The 24,275-nt window shown below is 45.9% G+C and overlaps 2 protein-coding genes across 2 annotated transcripts in view; one reads left to right on the plus strand and one right to left on the minus strand.

The window, feature by feature from the left end:
• Nucleotides 1-14,083, minus strand: part of NFE2L3 (NFE2 like bZIP transcription factor 3) — a 37,465-nt gene extending 23,382 nt beyond the window's left edge. Inside the window, exon 1 of the mRNA XM_030857374.2 lies at nt 13,258-14,083. Within this exon, the coding sequence (XP_030713234.2) occupies nt 13,258-13,827 (570 nt within the window). The 5' untranslated portion in view covers nt 13,828-14,083. The remainder of the gene's footprint in view (nt 1-13,257) is intronic.
• A 7,102-nt stretch (nt 14,084-21,185) lies between these two features.
• Nucleotides 21,186-21,479, plus strand: LOC115853752 (thymosin beta-4). The gene has a single exon (XM_030857386.2). The coding sequence runs from the start codon at nt 21,213-21,215 to the stop codon at nt 21,327-21,329; it is 117 nt and encodes a 38-aa protein (XP_030713246.2). The 5' UTR covers nt 21,186-21,212; the 3' UTR covers nt 21,330-21,479.
• The last annotated feature ends 2,796 nt before the right edge of the window (nt 21,480-24,275 follow it).

Here is a 24,275-nt window from a genome sequence, read left to right on the forward strand (position 1 = left end):
GCCGGGGGAGTGACGATAAGCTAAGACTGTTAAGCTGGTGACAGGGATGGGACTCCATTATCGAATCTCCATTCTCTCCCCTTATTATATGTGCTGGAAACTTTCCACCATAACATGTGATATAGACTAAACTCACTTCTGAAGTTCCCTGGAGAAGACAGGGAGGCAGCTAGAAAACTGGCAGGCGTCCTCCACGTGGTCGAAACAGCCATGCAATGTGACTGCCCACCAGGAGAAGCTGGGTATGAAAATAACCAGTTTCTAAACAGGAGCCTCAACACCTAGGACACAAGGGCATGAACGCCAACCTGCAGGCTTTGATTTTAAAAGAAGCTGCTTCTCCTGCAAGTCACCCCTGGTGCGGGCTGAGGGACCGGGAGAGGGTGGGGCAGGGGAGCAACAGAGATTCACTTATGATTCATTTAAGGCTAGATTACTCCAGCAGTCAGGACAGGCCAACTGGCTTTCAAAATGCATGATGTTTTTGTATTTTCTTTATAATAGAAAATTTCAAGCACAGAAAATAAACAGAAAGCAGAATACAGTAAGCCCTCCAGGTGCCCATCACACCCAGTGGCAACAATTACCTGCCATTCTTATATCACTAATACTGCCACCCCGTCCCCATCACTCAATCATTCTTTCAGTTTTTAGGCAGGATTTACACCGGCCAGAAATGCATAAACTTTAGCTGTACAATTCTGACAAAAGCAGGCACCCATTTAACTGCCACCTCAACTGTGAGGTAGAACATTTCTACCTCCCCAGAAAGTTCTCTGCTATTCTTACATTTTTACCTTAGCATCACCTGTTCTAGAACTTAAGCACGAGTTAATTTTAAACTGCACTGATTTGCAAGTTAGTTCTGCATTCATATTTAGTTTTGGGGGCAAGCTAGTTCCCCAACCCCAGCAAGGAACTAAAGAGATCTGGCTTTAACTTTAAAACAACAGCTGGCGTCTCGCAGTGAGAGACTGAGCGAGGAGGCTGGAGCTGCTGCTGGACTGTGCGCTTGAGGAATCTTGGTTCCCAGGCCGGAGGTCGGGCCCGAGCTCCTGTGGTGGGAGCTCCGAGTCCAAACCGCTGGACTAACAGAGAACCTCAGACCCCAGGGAATATCAGTCGGAGTGAGGCCTCCCGGAGGTCCTCATCTCAGCACCAAGACCAGGCTCTGTCCAACTGCCTACAAACTCCAGTGCTGGATGTCTCAGGCCAAACAACCAGTAAGACAGGAATACAGCACCACCATCAAAAAAAAAAAGATATAACAAAAAAATTTGTCACAGATGAAACAGCAAGGTAAAACCCTATAAGACCAAATAAATGAAGACAAATAGACAACCTACCTGAAAAAGAATTCGGAGTAATGATAGTAAAGATGATCCAAAATCTCAGAAACAGGGCTTCCCTGGTGGCGCAGTGGTTGAGAGTCCGCCTGCTGATGCAGGGGACACGGGTTCGTGCCCCGGTCCGGGAAGATCCCACATGCCACAGAGCGGCTGGGCCCGTGAGCCATGGCCGCTGAGCCTGTGCATCCGGAGACTGTGCTCCACAATGGGAGAGGCCACAACAGTGAGGGGCCCCGCATACCGCAAAACAAACAAACAAAATCTCGGAAACAGAATGGAGAAAATACAAGAAATATTTAACAAGGATCTAGAAGAACTAAAGAGCAAACAAACAGTGATGAACAACAGAATTACTGAAATTAAAAATACTCTAGAAGGAATCAATAACAGAATAACTGAGGCAGAAGAACGGATAAGTGAGCTGGAAGATAAAATGGTGGAAATAACTGACAGGGAGCAGAATAAAGAGAAAAGAATGAAAAGAATTGAGGACAGTCTCAGAGACCTCTGGGACAACACTAAACGCACCAACATTCGAATTATAGGGGTCCCAGAAGAAGAAGAGAAAAAGAAAGGGTCTGAGAAAATATTTGAAGAGACTATAGTTGAAAACTTCCTTAACATGGAAGAGGAAATAGTCAATCAAGTCCAGGAAGCAGAGAGAATACCATACAGGATAAACCCAAAGAGAAACACACTGAGACACATATTAATCAAACCATCAAAAATTAAATACAAAGAAAAAATATTGAAATCAGCAAGGCAAAAGCAACAAATAACATACAAGGGAATCCCCATAAGGTTAACAGCTGACTTTTCAGCAGAATCTCTGCAAGCCAGAAGGGAGTGGCAGACCATATCTAAAGTGATGAAAGGGAAAAAGCTACAACCAAGATTACTCTACCCAGCAAGGATCTCATTTAGATTGCACGGAGAAATCAAAACATTTACAGATAAGCAAAAGTTAAGAGAATTCAGCACCAACAAACCAGCTTTACAGCAAATGCTAAGGAACTTCTCTAGGCAGGAAACAAAAGAGAAGGAAAACACTTACAATAACAAACCCAAAACAATTAAGAAAATGTAATAGGAACATACATATCGATAACTACCCTAAATGTAAATGGATTAAATGCTCCAACCAAAAGACAAAGAATGGCTGAATGGATACAAAAACAAGACCCGTACATATGCTGTCTACAAGAGACCCACTTCAGACCTAGGGACACATACAGACTGAAAGTGAGGGGATGGAAAAAGATATTCCATGCAAATGGAACTCAAAAGAAAGCTGGAGTCGCAATTCTCATATCAGATAAAATAGACTTTAAAATAAAGACTATTACAAGAGACAAAGAAGGACACTACATAATGATCAAGGGATCAATACAAGAAGAAGATATAACAATTGTAAATATTTATGCACCCAGCATAGGAGCACCTCAATACATAAGGCAAATGCTAATAGCCATAAAAGGGGAAATCGACAGTAACACAATCATAGTAGGGGACTTTAACACCCTACTTTCACCAATGGACAGATCGCCCCAAATGAAAATAAATACGCAAACACTAGCTTTAAATGACACATTAAACAAGATGGACTTAATTGATATTTATAAGACATGCCATCTAAAAACAACAGAATACACTTTCTTCTCAAGTGCTCATGAAACATTCTCCAGGATAGACCATATCTTGGGTCACAAATCAAGCCTTAGTAAATTTAAGAAAACTGAAACCGTATCAAGTATCTTTTCCGACCACAATGCTATGAGACTAGATATCAATTACAGGAAAAAAACTGTAAAAAAAATACAAACACATGGAGGCTAAACAATACGCTACTAAATAACCAAGAGATCACTGAAGAAATCAAAGAGGAAATCAAAATATACCTAGAAACAAATGACAATGAAAACATGACAACCCAAAACCTATGGGATGCAGCAATGGCAGTTCTAAGAGGGAAGTTTAAAGCAATACAATCCTACCTCAAGAAACAAGAAAAATCACAAATAAACAACCTAACCGTAAACCTAAAGCAATTAGAGAAAGAAGAACAAAAAACCCCCCAAAGTTAGCTGAAGGAAAGAAATCATAAAGATCAGATCAGAAATAAATGAAAAAGAAATGAAAGAAACAATAGCAAAGATCAATAAAACTAAATGCTGGTTCTTTGAGAAGATAAACAAAACGGATAAACCATCAGCCAGACTCATCAAGAAAAAAAGGGAGAAGACTCAAATCAATAGAATTAGACATGAAAAAGGAGAAGGAACAACCGACACTGCAGAAATACAAAGGATCATGAGAAATTACTACAAACAGCTGTATGCCAATAAAACGGACAACCTGGAAGAAATGGACAAATTCTTAGGAAAGCACAACCTCTGAGACTGAACCAGGAAGAAATAGAAAATATCAACAGACCAATCACAAGCACTGAAATTGAAACTGTGATTAAAAATCTTCCAACAAACAAAAGCCCAGGACCAGATGGCTTCACAGGCGAATACTATCATTCAGAGAAGAGCTAACACCTGTCCTTCTAAAACTCTTCCAAAACACAGCAGAGGGAGGAACACACCCAAACTCATTCTACGAGGCCACCATCACCCTGATACCAAAACCAGACAAAGATGTCACAAAAAAAGAAAACTACAGGCCAATCTCTCTGATGAACATAGATGCAGAAATCCTCAACAAAATACTAGCAAACAGAATCCAACAGCACATGAAAAGGATCATACACCATGATCAAGTGGGATTTATCCCAGGAATGCAAGGATTCTTCAATATACACAAAACAATCAATGTGATACACCATATTAACAAACTGAAGGATAAAAACTGATGATAATCTCAATAGATGCAGAAGAAGCTTTTGACAAAATTCAACACGCAGTTATGATTAAAAACTCTCCAGAAAGTAGGCATAGAGGGAACTTTCCTCAACATAATAAAGGCCATATATGACAAACCCACAGCCAACATCGTTCTCAGTGGTGAAAGACTGAAACCATTTCCTCTAAGATCAGGAACAAGACAAGGTTGCCCACCCTCACCACTGTTATTCAACATAGCTTTGGAAGTTTTAGCCACAGAAATCAGAGAAGAAAAAGAAGTAAAAGGAATCCAAATCGGAAAAGAAGAAGTAAAACTGTCACTGTGTGCAGATGACATACTACACATAGAGAATCCTAAAGAAGCTACCAGAAAACTAAAAGAGCCAATCAATGAATTTGGTAGAGTAGCAGGATACAAAATTAATGCACAGAAATCTCTGGCATTCCTATACACTAATGATGAAAAATCTGAAAGAGAAATTAAGGAAACACTCCCATTTACCAACTGCAACAAAAAGAATAAAATACCTAGGAATAAACCTACCTAAGGAGACAAAAGACCTGTATGCAGAAAATTATAAGACACTGATGAAAGAAATTAAAGATGATACAGACAGATGGAGAGATATACCATGTTCTTGGACTGGAAGAATCAACATTGTGAAAATGACTATACTACCCAAAGCAATCTACAAATTCAGTGCAATCCATATCAAACTACGAATGGCATTTTTCACAGAACTATAACAAAAAATTTCACAATTTGTATGGGAACACAAAAGACCCCAAACAGACAAAACTATTGAAAAAGAAAAACGGAGCTGGAGGAATCAGACTCCCTGACTTCAGACTATACTATAAAGCTACAGTAATCAAGACAGTATGGTATTGGCACAAAAACAGAAATATAGATCAATGGAACAGGATAGAAAGCCCAGAGATAAACCCATGCACATACAGTCACCTTATCTTTGATAAAGGAGGCAAGAGTATACAATGGAGAAAAGACAGCCTCTTCAGTAAGTGGTGGTGGGAGAACTGGACAGCTACATGTAAAAGAATGAAATTAGAACACTCCCTAACACCATACACAAAAATAAACTCAAAATGGATTAAAGACCTAAATGTGAGGCCAGACACTATAAAACTTAGAGGAAAACATAGGCAGAACACTCTGTGACATAAATCACAGCAAGATCCTTTTTGACCCACCTCCTAGAGAAATGGAAATAACAACAAAATAAACAAATGGGACCTCATGAAACTTAAAAGTTTTTGCACAGCAAAGGAAACCATTAACAAGACGAAAAGAAAAGCCTCAGAATGGGAGAAAATATTTGCAAAGGAATAAATGGACAAAGGATTAATCTCCAAAATATATAAACAGCTCATGCAGCTCAATATTAAAAAACCAAACAACCCAATCCAAAAATGGGCAGAAGACCAAAATAGACATTCCTCCAAAGAAGACATACAGATGGCCAAGAAGCACATGAAAAGCTGCTCAACATCACTAATTATTAGAGAAATGCAAATCAAAACTACAATGAGGTATCACCTCACACCAGTTAGAATGGGCATCATCAGAAAATCTACAAACAACAAATGCTGGAAAGGGTGTGGATAAAAGGGAACCCTCTTGCACTGTTGGTGGGAATGTAAACTGATACAGCCACTATGGAGAACAGTATGGAGGTTCCTTAAAAAACTAAAAATAGAATTACCATATGACCCAGCAATCCCACTATTGGGCATATACCCAGAGAACACCATAATTCAAAAAGAGTCATGTACCACAATGTTCATTGCAGCTCTATTTACAATAGCCAGGTCATGGAAGCAACCTAAATGCCCATTGACAGATGAATGGATAAAGAAGATGTGGTACATATATGCAGTGGAATATTACTCAGCCATAAAAAGGAATGAAATTGGGTCATTTGTAGAGACCTGGATGAATCTAGAGACTGTCATACAGAGTGAAGTCAGAAAGAGAAAAACAAATACCATATGCTAACACACATATATGGAATCTAAAAAAAAAAAAGGTTCTGAAGAATCTAGGGGCAGGACAGGAATAAAGACACAGACGCAGAGAATGGACTTGAGGACACGGGGATGGGGAAGGGTAAGCTGGGACGCAGTGAGAGAGTAGTAGTGACATATATGCACTACCAAATGTAAAATAGATAGCTAGTGGGGAGCAGCTGCATGGCACAGGGAGATCAGCTCAGTGCTTTGTGACCACCTAGAGGGGTGGGATAGGGAAGGTGGGAGAGAGACGCAAGAGGGAGGGTATATGGGGATATACGTATACATATAGCTGATTCACTTTGTTGTACAGCAGAAACTAACACAACACTGTAAAGCAATTATACTCCAATAAAGATGTTAAAAAAATAATAAAAGAAAACAACAGCTGGCAAACCAGGGCACTAGCCCAGGTCCTGCTGCCGAAGCAGGTAACTCTGGCCCAGTCCATGAGCTCTTCTGGGCCTTCAATTCACAGAAAGGCAGTTTTCAGCCAGGCACCCCCTCCATTCACACGTTGCCGGGTAGTCAAAGGCCCTGGGGGAGGAACACCGTGGCTGAGGTCAAGCTTGGGCAGCACAAGTATCACCTGGAGGTCTTCTAAACTGCAGAACCCAACCCAGGCCCCACCTGAGAGGCTCTGATTCAGACAGTCAGGGGTGGGCCCTGAAATCTACATTGTAACAAGCAACCCGGTAATTGATACAGTCACTGGGATGAGAAACTCAGCTCTAAGAAAGGCTGAGAAGCTCTTCCTTCAGATGAGCCTTCAGGCTTCTGCCTCCCCAACACGCCCAAGGCCTCCTTCATGACCTAGCAGTCTTCCGTTATGTCCTCTGGAAGACAGGACTTTCCTGGGGATTCAACCCCCAGCTCAGGGGCACTGAGAGCAAATCATCAGTTGAATATTTATTAACATGCCAGGAACGGACCTAGTCCTTTAACATACAGCATTATTTAATCCTCAAACTCTCCCAGAAAGAGGTTAATATTCTCCTTTTACAATTTGGATACCACGGCTCATGGAGGTTGCCCAGGAAGAGACGGAGCTGGGATGGGGTGACGACGAGTTTTAGGTGTCAGCGTGCCCAGGCTTTCGTACCTAGAAGTCAGTCAAACACTAACCTAGGTGTTGCTGTGAAGGTATTTTGTAGATGTGGCTAACAGCTGCAACCAACCAGGTGACTTTCAGTAAAAGAGATTAACTTCTGTAATCTGAGTGGGCCTTATTTCATCCAATCAGTTGAAAGAAAGTCTTTAAGGGCAAAAGTGAGGTTTCCCCGAGCCTCCACAAACACGCTAGCCAATTCCTTGAAATAAGTCTCTTAAACACACACACACACACACACACCCCACCCCACCCCACCCCCCTCATACTGGCTGTGTGCTCTAGAGAACGCTGGCTGATGCCAATGGGAACCCGGGTCCACCCAATCTCAAAAGGCCATGCCTTGCTTCTAGCCACTGCCCATACTCTGCCAACCACCACCTGCAACTCAACCAAAATCCACCCAGCTACGTACCTGAGGCCCAGCCTGCTCCAGCTCTCCAGAAGTGTATTTGAATATTAATGCAGATCCTTAACTAGATTTTGAGGATAAATTATTCATATCGAAAGGCTGCCACAAATGGGAGAAGCTTGTTTTTACGTTTTAAGTTTTGTAGTGGGTGGGAGGGAGGCATGGTTTACTCAGTGCTTAAGAACAGTGACTTGTGTATTCCGGGCAAGGTCACTAACTTGCTATATCACTTTAGGCAATCCTGAGTTTCACCACCTGATTAATGATGATGCCAACCTGCAAGTCTGCTTGCCACTGCCCCATCCGTTCAAATTGGCATTAAGGGGTCAGATGGCCCATCTGGATTTCGGATATGACCTACTTTCTGGTTGGGACTCTGGCCGTGAAGGTCCCAAGACATATTCAAGCTCACAGCATCTTGGCAGTTCTGCAGAGCCAACGTGGAGGACGGATGAGGGGCGCTCAGCAGACGCTGGCTGAACTGGCCTGTGCTCCCAACCCCGTCCCTGGGCGCCATTTGCAGGTTAAAAGCAAAGATCCAGTTTCCACACTCAAGACACTGCGGTTCAAAGTAGAGGATGCAAGTCCCACAGAAGAAATGTCACAAAGTGCAATAGGGCTCAAAGGAAAGAACAGGAAGTGCTTGTAGATGAGGTGATAGTGGAGAGAAGTCAGAATTTAACAGTAAAAGACTTGAGAGGAATGAAAGGAGGCATTCTGGGCAAAGGCAACAAAGTAAATGGCAGGAAAGCACTGCTGTCTGGGGGAAAGGAAGGGAGAAAGTTAGAGCGGGAAAGTAGGCTACAGGTGGAGGATCAGAGGGAGATGAGCTCAGCTCGGGGAGCCACACTGGCCAAACGGGGAGCCTTGAATGACAAAATATCAAATTGGTAGGTAACGGGGACCTAGTGGAAGCTCCCCAGATGAAAATGGTAAGGACCAAGGCGTGCTTTGGAAACCTGCGTCCCGTGGCAACGGAACGCACAGGAATAAGTTGGGAAAGGGCATTAGAGAGGCCCCGCTGAATTGACAGCAGCCGCTAACATTATCGAGGGCTTACCACGTACCAACCCTGCTGAACCTGCGTGATCTCTTTTAACCCTCACGACAGCTCCTGAAGGTACTCTTACCATCCCATTTTACAGATATGAGAACCAAGGCACGGGGAGGTCAACAACTGTGCTCTGGGTCATATAATGAGTCAGCGGTGAGCTGAGACCTACAGCTACCCAAGCCGGTCTAACTCCAGGCCCGGCACACTGACCACTAGAACAGCCTGCCGGGGTCTGCTCGCCGGTGCAGATTCTGAGTTGAGCTGAGAAGCAGGGGGAGCAAAGAGGAGACTCATACACCGCAGAGATGACCTCTCCGTAACCTACCACTTCGGGTGAAGGGGGCTGACTGGGAAGAAGTCTGGAGTAAGGTTCCTGGGAGTTGTGGCACATCAAGCCAGCAAAAAACCCCGATTTCCTCATGAACTTATACCAAGTCCTTCTGCAAATGCCACTACGCATAGCCTAGCTGCTTCCAGGACGGCTGACTTCGTTTTCAACAACTGGAGTATATACTTGATAAGCAAGCCGAACACCCCAAGAGGTGCCAGGAAAGAGAGATGGTGACTGCATAACAGATTGGCTTGAGTCCCTTGAAATTCATATGTTGAAGTCACAGCCCTCAGTGCCCCAGAATGTGACCTTATTTGGAAACTGGGTCGTTGCTGACGTGATTAGTTAGGATGAGTAGGGTGGGCCCCTAATCCTATATGACTGGTGTCCTATAAAGAGGGAAATCTGGCTACAGACATGCGTACAGGGACAATGCCACGTGCAGAAGGCAGAGACTGGGGTGATGCAGTAGAAACCAAGGGTTGCCAAAGATTGCCAGCAAACTACCAGAAGCTAGGAGCGAAGGAACCCTGCTGAGACCTTATCTCCAACTTTTTGCCCCCAGAACAGTGAGGCAATATATTTCTTGTTGTTTAAGCCACCTGGTTTGTGGTACTTCGTCGCAGAAGCCCTAGGACACTAACGCAGTGACCCATGCCATCTTTTCCAATAAGACGACCATAGGTGCATCTTCACTGCATATTTTAGTAAGTAAAACAAAGTCTACTGTGAAACCTTGTACTGCAACGGATGTAATTACATATAAGACTATCTCTGTACCATGGCTGTGAGCTGAAAACTGGCAAGTGTTTGATATTTCATCTATCTCCAATTGCCCGGGCATCAGGGACTATCTTTGATTTTGAAACAAAAACCAACTTTTACTTTATCATCAAGGACCTTCTTTCCCTTCCCTTTACTTTTAGAAGCAAATATTGACTGTATCAGATTCTTCCTGTGACCTGAAGAAACCAAGTCCAAAGGACAGTAAATCTGATGTCCTGCTGTAGCACTCTCCCAGCAGAGGGTCCCCGGTCTGTCCCAGGGCATGAAACCACATCAAGATGACCACAACCCCTCTCAGTTGTAAAGTGGCAACAGTTCTCTGAAATACGGATACTGGCTTTTAGCAGTCACCCCATCTTCATATATGCTCACACACACGATTCCGCAACAACTGTTCATTTCTTTGTTGAACCCATGCATGACTTTGAAGAACATGCGCTTCACGGGTTGGGAGTGAATGGCTGTGGTTAAGAAGGGAAGCTTGTCTACTCTGGGGAATTCCGCGTACTGTTTGCAGCTAATGATTAGCCCCACTAAGAAGTGACACCAAAGCAGTACTTCTTTTGATACTTGGAAAATCCCCTACTCCAAAATATTTTTGCACATGTACAAAAATTATGGAAAGTTACACTATAAAACTGGAATCTCCTACAGCTCAAATGTAAGCCACCAGAATTATCTATTTTAAAACAAAACAAACTATGACGTTCCTATGGGGCACAGCACTCACTCTTGGAAGTTAACATTTATTGAGCATTTAAGATGAGACAGGTGCAGTTCTAAGCCTGTTGCATGGAATGAACTGTTTAATTCTCACAACAACCCCCTGTGGTAGGCACCATTATTATTCCCATTGTGCAGGTGCGAATGAAGCACAGACTGCTTAAGAAATGGCCCGAGGTCACACAGCAATGCGTGGTAGAGCTGGGATCCCAAACCAGGCAGTCTGGCTCCAACACACTCCACCCCCTTAACTAACAAACAAACAACCAAGCCAGACATATAGACAAACAAGACAAAAGGGAATAATGTGAGTGGGGACAGGTTAAGGAGGGTGGGTTGAGGATGGGAACAAAAGAAGAACAACGCACCGGGCTGGCACCTCACACGTGCTTTTCCTACTTCACTGGCACACCCTTGAGGGTAAGCATTACTTTCCGACTCAACAGATGAAACACTGAGACTAGGGGAGATTAAAGTAACCTATAATGAGGGCAGATTATTATGTGACGCCCCAACAGGCAGCTTTGCTGACTGCAAAAACCAGTGCTGTTTTTTCAGCTCATGTTCTCCAGAGTCATGGTTTCAAACTGTAACTTTGGCATTACGGATGGTGCAATCTGCTTTTCAAAGTCAATCCAGCATCGGAGAGCAGTGGTGCTAGGGTCAGGAGTGGGGCGCATTGCCCCATTCCAGCTGCAAGCTTGCACAGAAAACCTGAGTACAGCGTAGATGCTTAATGTGCCAGCCCGGGAGCCAGGGAGCTCAGGGTCTAGACCCACTTCTGGCACTCATTAACTGTGTTGGTTTAGCCAAGCCCCCCAGCCTCGGTGGGCCTCTATTTTCCTTAAATACGAATTGAATATAAGGATGCCTGGCCTGTGGACCTCATAAGGGCATGTAAAAGGTGTTACCAATAAAGGTGAATTGGCTGCGAAAACTCTAAGATGCTCGACAGCTGATCATCGTCAGAATGAACAAAATCAGGTCATCCCAGCAGCTACCACGTCCAGCAGGTCCACACATGCCAGCTGGGGAAGGCAACACCAGAAGAATGGCCCAGCGTGAACCTCACCCTCTCCCCCAGGAAATCTGGGCTCAGGGCATCCAAGGTCTGGCTGGGCCTAGGTCCTCAGAGCTTCCCCCAAGGCAGGCTTGCTGGTCTAACTAGGTATCAACCAGGAGAGGCTGGGCCGGGGAGGGAAGTCCTTGAAGAGCGAACAGCCTCATCTCCCTCACCGCACATTTTGCAGGCCGGCTGGCATTCAGCAGTGATAAGGGCAGGGTGCCACCTGGGTCGGCAGCCCGCACTGGCTTTCATCCATGTATGTCGCAGGATCGGGAAAGGTAGCAGTGCAGTGCGTACCACTCCTGCAGGGGCAGGGGATGCAGGTGAGACCACCCCACAGGGTAGAGAGAGACTGGACGAGTGAGCTGAAAGAATCTTTCCCTCCTGGTGTTCTGAACAGACAGGAGCCCACCGAGACTCTCACCAACCCCCTCGCCATTAGTTCCGGCCCCAGGAAGAGGAAGGGATCAGATCTGCATAACACTGAATCACCCAGCACTTCGGCACAATGACCCCTCCAGGAGAGGGTGGAGAAGCTCGTCTGGCAACTGCCTACACAAACAGGGCAATTCTGAAGAGCAGCAAACAAACCAGTCTGGCCCCAATTCCCATTTTGCATAAGATTGCAGTCCACAAAAAACAACGTCCGAGGAACCCTTGTTGATCACTACCGACTGTTAACACTAAGGTTTGGGCCAAGAGAGAATGAAAAAGGCCCCTTTGAGGGAACTGTGGATAAGGCCCATTTTGTGGAAATTGCTGTGCTGCGTCTTTAGACTCCAACTGGCCATTGGTAGCACCAGATGCTTCAGTCAACAGATCTCAGTGAACTTTGTTTTAAAAGAAAGTTACACTGAAAGGTTTGAACCTACAAACCAAAGGGGACTTGTTAGTCACTAGGTGACTGTCAGGGTACCTGTTTTCTTTATGCTAAAAAGGGGTTACACGAGTTCCGGGGGCTGGAGGATTGTTAGGTGTGGGGCATGGTTAGGTACGAGCAGGTCCGTTTGTGTGCTAGCCTCGGAGCTGACACTCACCACAGCTGCTTAATCCAGGGACGCATCAAAACACGAACTGCAATGGGTTAAAATCCAGAGGGGCCACCGTGTTGGGCCGGGTGCATGGTTCTTAAGAGAAACGTGCATTCTCCCGGGGGCCAAGGCCTCCTTCGGTTCCAGAAAAAGACATCTCAGCTTACACGAGGTACCGAACGAAGAGAGTGGGCCAGAAAATTTCCAGCATACCGTCTCCCCTCCCCACCCCCGAACTACCCTTGATCACCGTCAAACACAGCTGAAAGGTGTTCTCTAAAACCTAACGGATGATTTCACGCACTTCATTCCCAAAAGCCTAAGAGCCACAGCGACAGCACTAAGAGGCTTCGTTCGGATTCACAAAAAAGTGAGGCGCACAGTCGTCCGCAAACCCGCAGTCCCCCGGGGGTGGAGAGTGGAAGAACGCAGGGGTGCCCCCCCAGGTCCCTCGCTACCCTCCAGGGCTCCCGGCCAGGTCCCCCAGCACCCCGCTCGCGTCCCGCTCTCCTGTTACCTCGCTCGCGTGTCCGCCGGCGTCCGACACTTGAGCCGTCGGTTCCGCGGGAGCCTTCTCCTCCTCCCCGGCGGCCAAGGGGCTACTCGGAGCCGCTCTGGGATTCCCGCCGCTACCCGGCGCAGCCTGGCTAACGCCGTTCACGCCGGCGCCCACTCCTCCGGCCGAAGAGGCGGCGGCGGCGCCGAGCAGCGCGTGGGCCCCGTCGGCTTCCCCGGCAGCCACGCTGTGCACCAGCCACGCGTCCACTCGGGTGCAGGGAATGAAGGGGACCCCTAGCGCGCGCACCTCCCGGAGCAGCTGGCTCTCCGGCGGCGCCACGGGGTCCCGCTCCCGGCCCTTAGGGTGCAGGAGCTCGGCGCGCCTCCACCCTCCTGAGGCCGGGAAGGGGCTGAGCGCGTAGGCAGGGCTCGTCGGGCCGCCCGAGAGCAGAAGCTCATCTCCGAGCAGGGTCCGCGGCGGGAGCAGCAGGTAGAGGTCCAGGTCCAGGCGAAGCCCCGCCAAGCTAAGCAGGATGGTGAGGTGCAGGAGGCTGCCGCCGTCCGACCACCACGGCTTCAGGTACTTCATCCCCCGCCGCGCGCCCGGGGACGCCCCTGCCGGCGCCCGCGGGTCCCTGCGCGCCGGCCGCCGCTTGGGCACGTGCGGCCCCTGCGCGCCGCCGGCACCTGCCCGGAAGAGACAGAAACAATGGACCCGGGCGTGCAGCGGCCGTCGCGGGCCCCCGGAGCCGGGCACAAAAACAGTTCCACCGCAGCCGCCCAGGTGCCTGCGGCTCGGGAGAGGCGGAGGAGGAGGAGCTACCTACGCGCAGAGCCGGCCAGCTTAGCCGCCCCGCTGCCCCGCAGCCGCGCGCTGCAACCAGGCCCCGCCCCGGGCCGCGGGCGCCGCCGCCGGGGACACGCCCACTGCCGCCCCAGGCCTGCGTGGGGCGGGGCTCCCGGGCTCAAAGGCTCTTTATTTGGGGGGAACGCAAAGCTTTCTGGGAGCAGAAGTTGTTCTGAGCGCCAAGTGGCCCCCAACCCTGTGGCTGTGGGCTGGGCGGTTGTGGCTGAATGCGCGGGGTGGGAGTAGGGGGTCCGCGGTAAAGGTGGGTGGGAATGGACCGGATGTGTAGACTGGGGGCGGGGGGGGGGCGAGGAGGGGGGGAGTCGAGGCACTGGGCAGCATGCAAAGGGCTTCCACCCACATGAGAACACTGAGCTGGCACAGTGGGTTCACATCCCAGCGCCACTACCAGTCGTGTGACCTTGAATAAGTTACTTCTCTGTGCCTCAGTTCTCTTATCTGTAAAATGGGGATAGTAGTACCTGTCCAATAGGGATGTGGTGAAGTCAGAGGAAATATTAAATGTAAAGCCCAGAATTTGACATATAGATTCCACTGCTACCGTAAGGATCAAACAGCACTGCTCTCCGTTCCCTCCCGCCTCCCCCAACTCCCGACCCTGTGCTCCAGCCTCACAGACTCCTCCCTGTGTCCTGGGCTACCCCTGCATGAGGCTATGCCTTCCCTCATGGTCTCCTTTGCTCCTGAAGTGACGGTTAAGAGCACCAGCGCTAGAGTTATCGTGCATGACTTCAAAGCCCCCTCCATTTCTTACTAGCCTGGAACCTTGGACAAATTGGTCACTCTCTGTGCCTCAGTTTCCTCACTGTGAAATGGGACTAATAAGAGCACCCCCTCAGCACACCTGTTGTGAGCCCCAAATGAGCTGTATGTATACCACCAACCACAGTACCTGGTAGGTAGGAAGCAGTCTCTGAGTGTTACCCATTATTTGTACTACCTATCCTCCAAGGCTTAACCCAAAGATAACATCCTCTGAATTTTCACCATTTGTGATTCTCTTCCCCCATCTGTTCTCCCACAGTGATTTCTCCATATGCCAACATTGCAACACTTGGCACTTTTCACTTTGCATTGTAGTTGAAATTGTTCTGATTTGCCCATTATGAATTCTTGAGGGCAAAAAACCTGTTTGGCTCACCTTTGTGCCCGCGTGGTACCCAGCACTGGGCCTTGCCATTGTAGGTTTTACTAACTCCCATTTCCTTCCGGGGCGGGGTGGGGAGGGCAGAGAGGCAGAAGGTGGTGATGCCTACCTGAGGGTTGGCAGTTGTGTAAGAAGTTGAGCAAGATTTGTTTTTTGGTTTTTGGTTTTTTTTGCGGTACGCGAGCCTCTCGCTGTTGTGGCCTCTCCCGTTGCGGAGCACAGGCTCCGGACGTGCAGGCTCAGCGGCCATGGCTCACGGGCCCAGCCGCTCCGCGGCATGTGGGATCCTCCCGGGGCACGAACACGTGCCCCCTGCATCGGCAGGCGAACTCCCAACCACCGCGCCACCAGGGAAGACCCAAGACTTGTTTCTAAAGGCCCCTTCCTCCACCTGGTTTTCTCCTCTGTCTTGGGCCTACTGTAATGAGAACTTCACACCAGATGTCAGTTTGCCCCGTGAGAACCAGGGGAGCTGAAGCAGACTTCTTCAAAGTCGCTTCCGCTTTAAGCCTTGGGGGTGGGGTTATGGGGTGGTGAAGAGGCTGGAAGAGAGACACTCGCGGGGTTAGTGAGATTTGGGACAGTAGCCCTGTTCACAGCATTTAGTCCCTGGACAGGGATTCAGGTTCTGGGCTTGGTTAACGTCTGCTGAATTCAGATATTTACCTCAGTTTTTACTGAGGACCCACTGAGCTGCCTAACACTGTGAAGGATAGGATATGATTTCATTAGGGATGGAAAGAATGTTCTCAAATGCCTAAATATTTTGGAGATATAAATGACTATACAGGAAGTGCCGTAACCCAGGTGAGAACAGAGATGGTACCTTCTTTAAGGTGGTATCTCCTAGAACCTTGCACGCAGTCGGAGCTCAAGACATGTTTTTTTCAGTTGAATTGAGGCATTTACACTTGAGATGCGTTTTGAGGGATCCTAATAGACTAGGAACAGGAAGGACCTTCAAACTTCCTTGCTAATGTGGTTGGCGATAGAGGTTGACCCTCCACCTTTAAAATGTGAGCTGATAATCACAGTATCTGTCAGACTGCTCAATTCAAATGTGTGGATTATGGACTGGTGAGAAGGGGGGCACAGAAAGGACCTTGAGGCCAAATATGAAACAGGAGACTCATCATCAGTGCTACACACCTTTGACCTTCAACATAACAAAAGGTCCCATTTTTAGGAAGGCAGAGAGAGTGGAGTGAGAATGGGTTTTTTTGTTTGGTTGGGGTTTCTTTTTTGTTTTTTTTTCTAGAATACCTCCACCATTGCCTTGTAAAAGTCTTGAAAAGTTATCTATGTTTATTAAAATCCTTAAATCAGTGCTACTCAAAGGATAGTCCAAAACTGGGATCAGTCCATAAACTGCTTGTTTCTGGTTCAGATGAGGAGAGTAATAGAATTGAGAGTATTTAGAAATGTTTATAGTAATTTGACATTGTTGTAACAACCAACCCATGATCAGTGGGTTTGCTTTTGTATACTTTTGTTACTTAATTTTTCTAGAAATGAATTTTTTTTTAATTGTACGGAAGTACTGACCTATAACAAATTGGGGAAAAAAAGCTGGTCCTTCACCAGGATTAGTTTGAGATGCACTTAATGCATTCTTGTGAGGTAGGCAGGTTCCAAGATGACTTCTAGTCCTCCCCTTTCCTCGAGTGTGGGCTGAACCTGGTGACTTGCTTCTAACAAACAGAATATGGCAAAAGTGATGGGATGTCATTTCCAAGATTAGGTTACAAAAAGACTCAGCGTCTTCTGTCTTGCTTACTATCCTAGTCGGGCTGCTATAACAAAATACCATAGAACTGTGTGGCTTACAAACAGCAGAAATTTGCTTATAGTTCTGAAGGCTGGAAGTACAAGGTCAGGGTGCCGGCACGGTTAGGTTCTGGTGAGAGCCCTTGTCTGGGTTGTAGACTGCTGGCTTCTGATTGTATCCTCACAGAGAGGAAGGGGCAAGGGAGCTTTCTCAGCTGCTTTCTTAAGGGCACTTATCCCATTCATGATGGCTCTGTACTCATCACCTAATCACCTTCCAGAGGCCCCACCTTGTAATACCATCACCTTGGAGGGTAGGTGTCAACACATGAATTTCGGGGGGATAAAAGCATTCACACAGCACTACCTTCTCTCTCCATCTCTTGCTCTCTCCCTCTTGGAGAGGGCTGCCGTGCTGTGAGGATCCCTATATAGGAGCTCACGTGGCAAGGCACTGGTGTCTTCAGCCGACAGCCAGTGAGAACCTGAGGCCTGCCGCAGCCATTTGAGCGAGCTTAAAGCAGATCCTTCCCTGGTTGAGGTTTGAGACGATGGTAGCCCTAGCCAACTCCTTGATCGCAGCCTTGTGAAAGACCCAAGCCAAAGGATGTACCTAAGCTGCACACGGATTCCTGACCCAGAAATGACTCTAAGATAATAAATGTTTCAAGCCACTAAGTTGTGGAGTTAATTTGTTACACAGCCTAGTTAACTAACAACCTGTGTCAGAAGTGGACATCAGACAAGTGGAAGGAAAAACTAAAAATGCAACTGCAGTTGTGTAGTATGGTTAGTGACATTCTCCATGAATCAGTTGTAACTGTGAAGTAACATTACAGTAGTACATTCTGGGTCCTTCAATAATTTGGCTTACCCCTATAAATATAAGATTGTAACTTGGCATGAAAGATATCACTAAAACACTGGCACTGTCGGCTGCTGTGAGGTGACCACAAGCATCAGCATCTTCTCCCATGGCAATCGCTTTTATCTATCCAAAATAAGCAAGAGGGCTTCCCTGGTGGCGCAGTGGTTGGGAGTCCACCTGCCGATGCAGGGGACACGGGTTTGTGCCCCGGTCTGGGAAGATCCCACATGCCGCGGAGCGGCTGGGCCCGTGAGCCATGGCCGCTGAGCCTGCACGTCCGGAGCCTGTGCTCCGCAACGGGAGAGGCCACAACAGTGAGAGGCCCGCATACCACAAAAAATAAAAACAAAACAAAATAAGCAAGAAAGAAAACAGGTCCGAACATTGGCATCCTTCTTTTAGAAAGTTTCTGCTAATATTAGCTACAAGAAATTTAAATTCGTGGTAGAAATTCCAGGGTTAAGCAAAAAAAAAATTCCAGGATTAATAGCATATTAAAAATCTAAGACATAAATTAAGATATAAGTCATATTATCTAGGAGGAAGAATTAAGCATAGCTAGTTTCAAAACAGGCACAGTCACTAGAATTTAAATGACTCTGCAACTGTTGAGACATTTTGCCAAAGGCTTCTGCAAAATAGGTTCATGAATGGCCTAATTTGCGATCTAATATCTAACAGTCTTGGTGATGATGAATCAACTGATACTTCGTGAAGAGGAAGAGTTTATCCTCATTCTCTTATCAGTCTATAATCTTCTGAAAGTTGCTCTGGACTTTGGGATGGTGATGCTCACCATCTGTGTGTTCACACATGGCAGTCATTGGAGGAGCTGCGACGTACTGAACCCTGCTCTGTGCTGGGACCTTTCCAGGCACGATCTCATCTACTAGTCACAGCAACTCTATGAAGTACGTATTACCTCCACTTTGTATTATCTAGATAAGGACACTGAGGTTCAGCCTCATGATACCCTGTGCCCACAGACATGCCGGTGGTAAATGGCAGAGTCAGAATTCAAATGCACAATCTCTCCACTTTCCACTGCAGTTCACACCTCCTCTGTGCTGTCTGGCTTGTTTATTCATGACTCAACCTCCTGCTCCTGCAGGAGAGAATGCCCTTCCTCAATCACTGCATTCTTCCCACAGCTTTTGAAAGTGTAAAATCTGCTCGCAGTTTATCTTCTCTGCAGAGTTTCAGGGGAATTGAAGTATTGGTTTTGTCTCTCCGTACGATGCTCCACCTTCTTGATCTTTTACACAAAAATAACCATCTCTGGATTTAGAGCAGCCTGTGCGGTTCGGTGATCCCTGCACAGTTTTCACTCCTCTGGATCCACGTCAGCCTCAATTACCGTCAGTGACAAAGCAGGCACCCGTTTGGTGACAGTCATTGGGATACAAAGACATGTAAGACAAGCGCTTACAGTCTTATTAGGGAAGCAGGATGTGCACAGGGTGAAATGCATGCCACTGACCTGGAGGCATAAGACTCGTCATGTGAGAAGTATGTTTAAGGCCAGGCCTGTGCCAGGGAACGCACAAGCTAAATAGCTTTGCTGCCCGCCACCTAGTCTCTATGGTGTGAATTCTTACATTCAGGTCAAGCTTCCAAAGTCTGCAGTTGCTGTGTGTGTGTGTGTGTGTGTGTGTGTGTGTGTGTGTGTGTGTGTGTGTGTGTGTGTGTGTGTGTGTGTGTGTGTTTGTGTGTGTGTGTGTGTGTGTGTGTGTGTGTGTGTGTGTGTAAGGGGATTGCAGGGACAGAAAGGAAATTAAGAAGAGAGGTCTAGGGGACATTGGAGTGAGGCCGGTCGGCAGGGAATGAGAAATCTACAACAAGTTTGCAGTAGAGACATTTGGGAGCAAAGGGGAACTGCCATTGCCAACCCTCGTCCTGTCTATCACATCCAGAATGCTGGACCCCTAAGCTATCGTGGGCCTGTTCTGTTTAACCACAAACCTAGTCAGTGTGGCGAACCACTATAATAAACAACTCCCAGACTCAGTGGCTTAACCCAATGAAAGTCTACTTTCTTATTTCACAGTCCAGAAGAGGGTTTAGGATAAGGGGAGTCTGTGCTCTCTGGGGTCATTTGAGGACACAGGCCCTCTTCTTATGTGGCTCTGTCCTCCTCTGGGTCCTCAGCATCCTCTCCATTCAGCTGGCATATGGAGAAAGAGAGTAAAGAGCAAGCAGAGGAGGATTTTATGGGCCAAACCCAGAAGTGGCCCCCATGACTTCCGCTCACATGCCATTGGTCAGAACTTGGCCATGTGGCCTCACCTAAGTGCAATGGAGGCTTGGGAGGTGGGCCTAACTGTCCTCCCAAGACCAAAGGGAAAGGGTGGATACCTGTCTTTGCCACATCTGTCCCTTGGTCTTATTTTGCATTCTATTCATTCAGAAACCATTTACTCAGCACTACTGGGTATCTAGCTCTTTTTGACTAAAAATATTATTTTAGCCACTCATAGGCAATTAGCACACAAATGCAAAACTAGAATGGCTTGTTCAAGGCAGAGCAGCACTTTACACTGACAGTCTGAGTGTTTAAGAAATGCTGACTGAAACAACATGGATGGACCTAGAGAGTATCATACTAAGTGAAGTAAGTCAGACAGAGAAAGACAAATATTATATGATATCGCTTATATGTGGAACCTAAAATATGACACAAATGAACTTATCTACGAAACAGAAACAGACTCACAGACATAGAGAACAGACTTTTGGTTGCCAAGGGGGAGGGGGTTTGGGGTTAGCAGATGCAAACTATCAATATTATATATAGAATGGATAAACAACAAGGTCCTACTGTATAGCACAGGGAACTACATTCAATATCCTGTGACAAACCATCATGGAAAAGAATATGAAAAAGAATGTATATATATGTATGAATCACTTTGCCGTATAGCAGAAATTAACACAACATTGTAAATCAACTATACTTCAATAAAATAAAATTTAAAAGAAAACAGAAATGATGCCTGATGAGAATGGTCAAAGCCGATGGTACGTATGTGGCGAGAGCTTGGGATTCCCCAGTCTAATCCCGGTTTGGCCCAAGCAAGTCATTTTGGGAAGGGCACCTATATCTCTGGACGCTGCACCTCTCACCTGCACAGTCAGAACTTGAACTGGCCAGGTTTCTAAGTTCCCTTCTCACCTTGAGTGTCCCTGAAAGTCCTGGTGACCACTGATGACTATGTTAGATGACTACTAAATTCAGGCACTCGGCAGCGACCACCGCGCAGACCGGACTTCAGCTCGCTCGCAACTCACTCTGCTTCCTCTGCAGCCGTGTCTGACAAACCCGATATGGGTGAGACTGAGAAATTCAATAAGTCGAAGGTGAAGAAAACAGAAACGCAAGAGAAAAATCCACTGCCTTCAAAAGAAACGATTGAACAGGAGAAGCAAGCAGGTGAGTCGTAAATGAGGCGCGCGCCGCCAATATGCACTGTACATTCCACAAGCACTGCCTCCTTATTTTACTTCTTTCAGCTGTTTAACTTGGTAAGATGCAAATAGGTTGGATCAAGTTTAAATGACTGTGCTGCCCCTTTTCACATCAAAGAATGGAGAACTACTAACAACAAAGGCCGCGCCTGCCTCTCCCGTCCGCCCGCCTGTCTGGCTGGCAGGGAAGGAAAAGAACTTGCATGTTGGTGAAGGAGGAGGCTGGGTGGGACGACAGTGAAATCTGGAGTAAAGCGCAAGCTGGTCCACAGTGTCCTGAGGGCTGTAAAATGCAGTTTAATCAGAGTGCCATTTGTTGTTGTTCAAACGATTTTAATTAGTGGAACGCACAATTTTTTTAAATATGCAAATAAAAAGTTTTAAAACCTGAAAAAAAAATTACTACCAGGTCTGTGTTCTCACTTAACTATGAGGCTATCAGACCTAAAGCACCACCGCACAACTTTAGAAAAGAAAGCAAAAGACAATACACTCCACTCTTAACCATCTCCAACTAGAAGAAGAATCTGAAAGGCATCTCTCTCTGACAAGTTTGCACCTTTGTGATGCATCTTCCTTACTTTTTTTGCACATGCCCCGTCTGATGACATTCTGAAAGTCTAACGCTCCAATTGATCTTCACTCTCCAACTTTACACTATTTGATGATAGGGAAGCAGCACATAAGTTGGGTTGTGGGGCAAGTCACTGATCATTCACAAAGTAGAAAACCCAAGCAACCACCATTGAGAATTAATATAGGTACAGTTTACAGAGGACTGATGTATTGCTCCTTTGCTATAAGAAACTCGTTTTGAGGCCATGACCCTGATCATTATTCCATAAGGTTGACGGTTTTTAAAAATTACCTAACGGAGGTTTCGTTTAGCACCTGAACTCTCTCATTTGCTTAATCATCTCCCTTAAGCATATTTGTAGTTTTGATAGCAGCTATAATGTTCTCTTTACTGATTCACATCATTAACCAGTTCCTGCCTAACTGTTTCTTTGTCCCTGCTGGTTTTCTCTAATTCCTAGTTTTATCTTCCTGAATTCTGGAATCTCTATCTGATCTTAACTCAGCAGCAGCCTTCTGATTGCCAAACTATTGATGCAAGAACAGAAGGCGGGGCTTCCTGGGCCATCTAGATCTGCTTCTGAGCCCCTGCCAACCTCTGCCTGCCTTCGCCCACCTTTTAAAAAGGTATATACTAGTCATAGTTTCTGCTTGCTGACCAAATGTTGTCTATGATATTGTAGTAGGTTGGATAGACCCCCCTGATTTCATGTCACCACACAAAACCTCAGACTGTGACCTTTTTTGGAAATAGGGTCTTTGCAGATGTAACTAAGGTAAGGATTGAGGTGACATCATACTGAATTAGGATGAGCCCTGAATCCAATGTGAGTGTCCTTTTAAGAGACAGACAAGGACACACACACCTATAGAGAAGGAGGTGATGCGAAGACAGAGGCAGAGATTGGAGTTAATGCTGAACAAGCCACCAGAAGCTGGAAGAAGGCAGGAAAGATTCTCCCCTTGAGCCTTCAGAGGCAGCACAGCCTGCCCGCGGTTTGATTTCAGACTTCCAGGTCCCTGGAACTGTGAAAGAACACATTTCTGTTGTTTTAAGCCACCAGGTTTTTGTGTCATTTGTTAGGGCATTTCTAGGAATGGAATACACATAATTTTACAATTTTCCTTCTCTTTTTGTTTTGTTCTTGTTATTATAGAAGAACGATTTTTGTCCCTGCGTAAAGACTGGGATACTCTGGGTACTGTCACGTTCATGGCAACCTCAGAGGCAGGATAGAGGAAGGAGCGTCGCTGAAACAGGAGTTACGACATTAGCACTCAGGAGGCCTGTTCAGGGAAGGGCAGATGGGTGGGTGGCTCGTCTTGGAAACCACCTGAACCTTGGGCCTCATCCTTGTGTCTTACCTTCAAGGCTCCATCTGCACTGACTCTTGTCCTGTCCCCCACCTCTCACCTGCTGGGAGGCCCCAGCAAAACACTGCATCAGGCTTTTGTAAGAGAAGTTGATAAAAACTTATCTGTGACTTCCTTCCTACAAACTTGAAATAACTTTCAGTTTTCCTCCTGATGATAGAAGTAATACGTGCTCCTTGTAAAACAACACCAACAGATAAGAGAGAAAGGAAATAGGAACTTGAAATCACCTAGAATTTCCCCACCCAACATAGTATACACACCTGTATTTATATTATTTTTATTAAAATAATTTTTATAATTTATATAATACCATATGTAAGTTATATAACAATTTTTATAAAAATAATTTGTTTTTGTAACAAATTGTTTTTGTAACTGCTTTTTAAAAACCACTATAAGCAAATACAGTTCCACACTGTCATCTTTATAAGCTGCAAAATATCCCAGAACACAGATGTGCCTTGATTTAGTTAGAGGTTACTACTGATAAATTTTAGGTTGTTGTCATATATTTTCACTATTATAAACAATTTTACAATAAACTTCTTTTAGACCTAATTTTGGGCACATATCTGATTATTTCTATAGCAAGAATTCCCCCAAATTTTTGAGTGAAAGAATATAAACTTTTAGAGGAGTTAGATATAGTCTGCCAATTACTCTCCCGAAAGGACCATGTATGATGACTTTCAGTCCTTTTCATCAATATATCCTAATTTTGAGTTACAGTAAATATTCCCTAATTTTCTGAATAAAACTATCATAACCTTGCTGTTACTAACATCTAGATTAGAAAGGATCTTAAAAAAAAAGAGTTTCATACAGTAACTGGAATTTTTTTGGAGTGCATTTTCCTTCAGTTGTCTCCTTTCTCCCTTTCTGTCTTATTTCTGTTTGAAAGTGCTTTGTGATCACAGTGTGTTATTTACTACTTTGTGACTCTTACAAGCATCAATTAACTATGAACAT

Source organism: Globicephala melas, chromosome 9, assembly GCF_963455315.2.
Source record: "Globicephala melas chromosome 9, mGloMel1.2, whole genome shotgun sequence".
NCBI classification, from domain to species: domain Eukaryota; kingdom Metazoa; phylum Chordata; class Mammalia; order Artiodactyla; family Delphinidae; genus Globicephala; species Globicephala melas.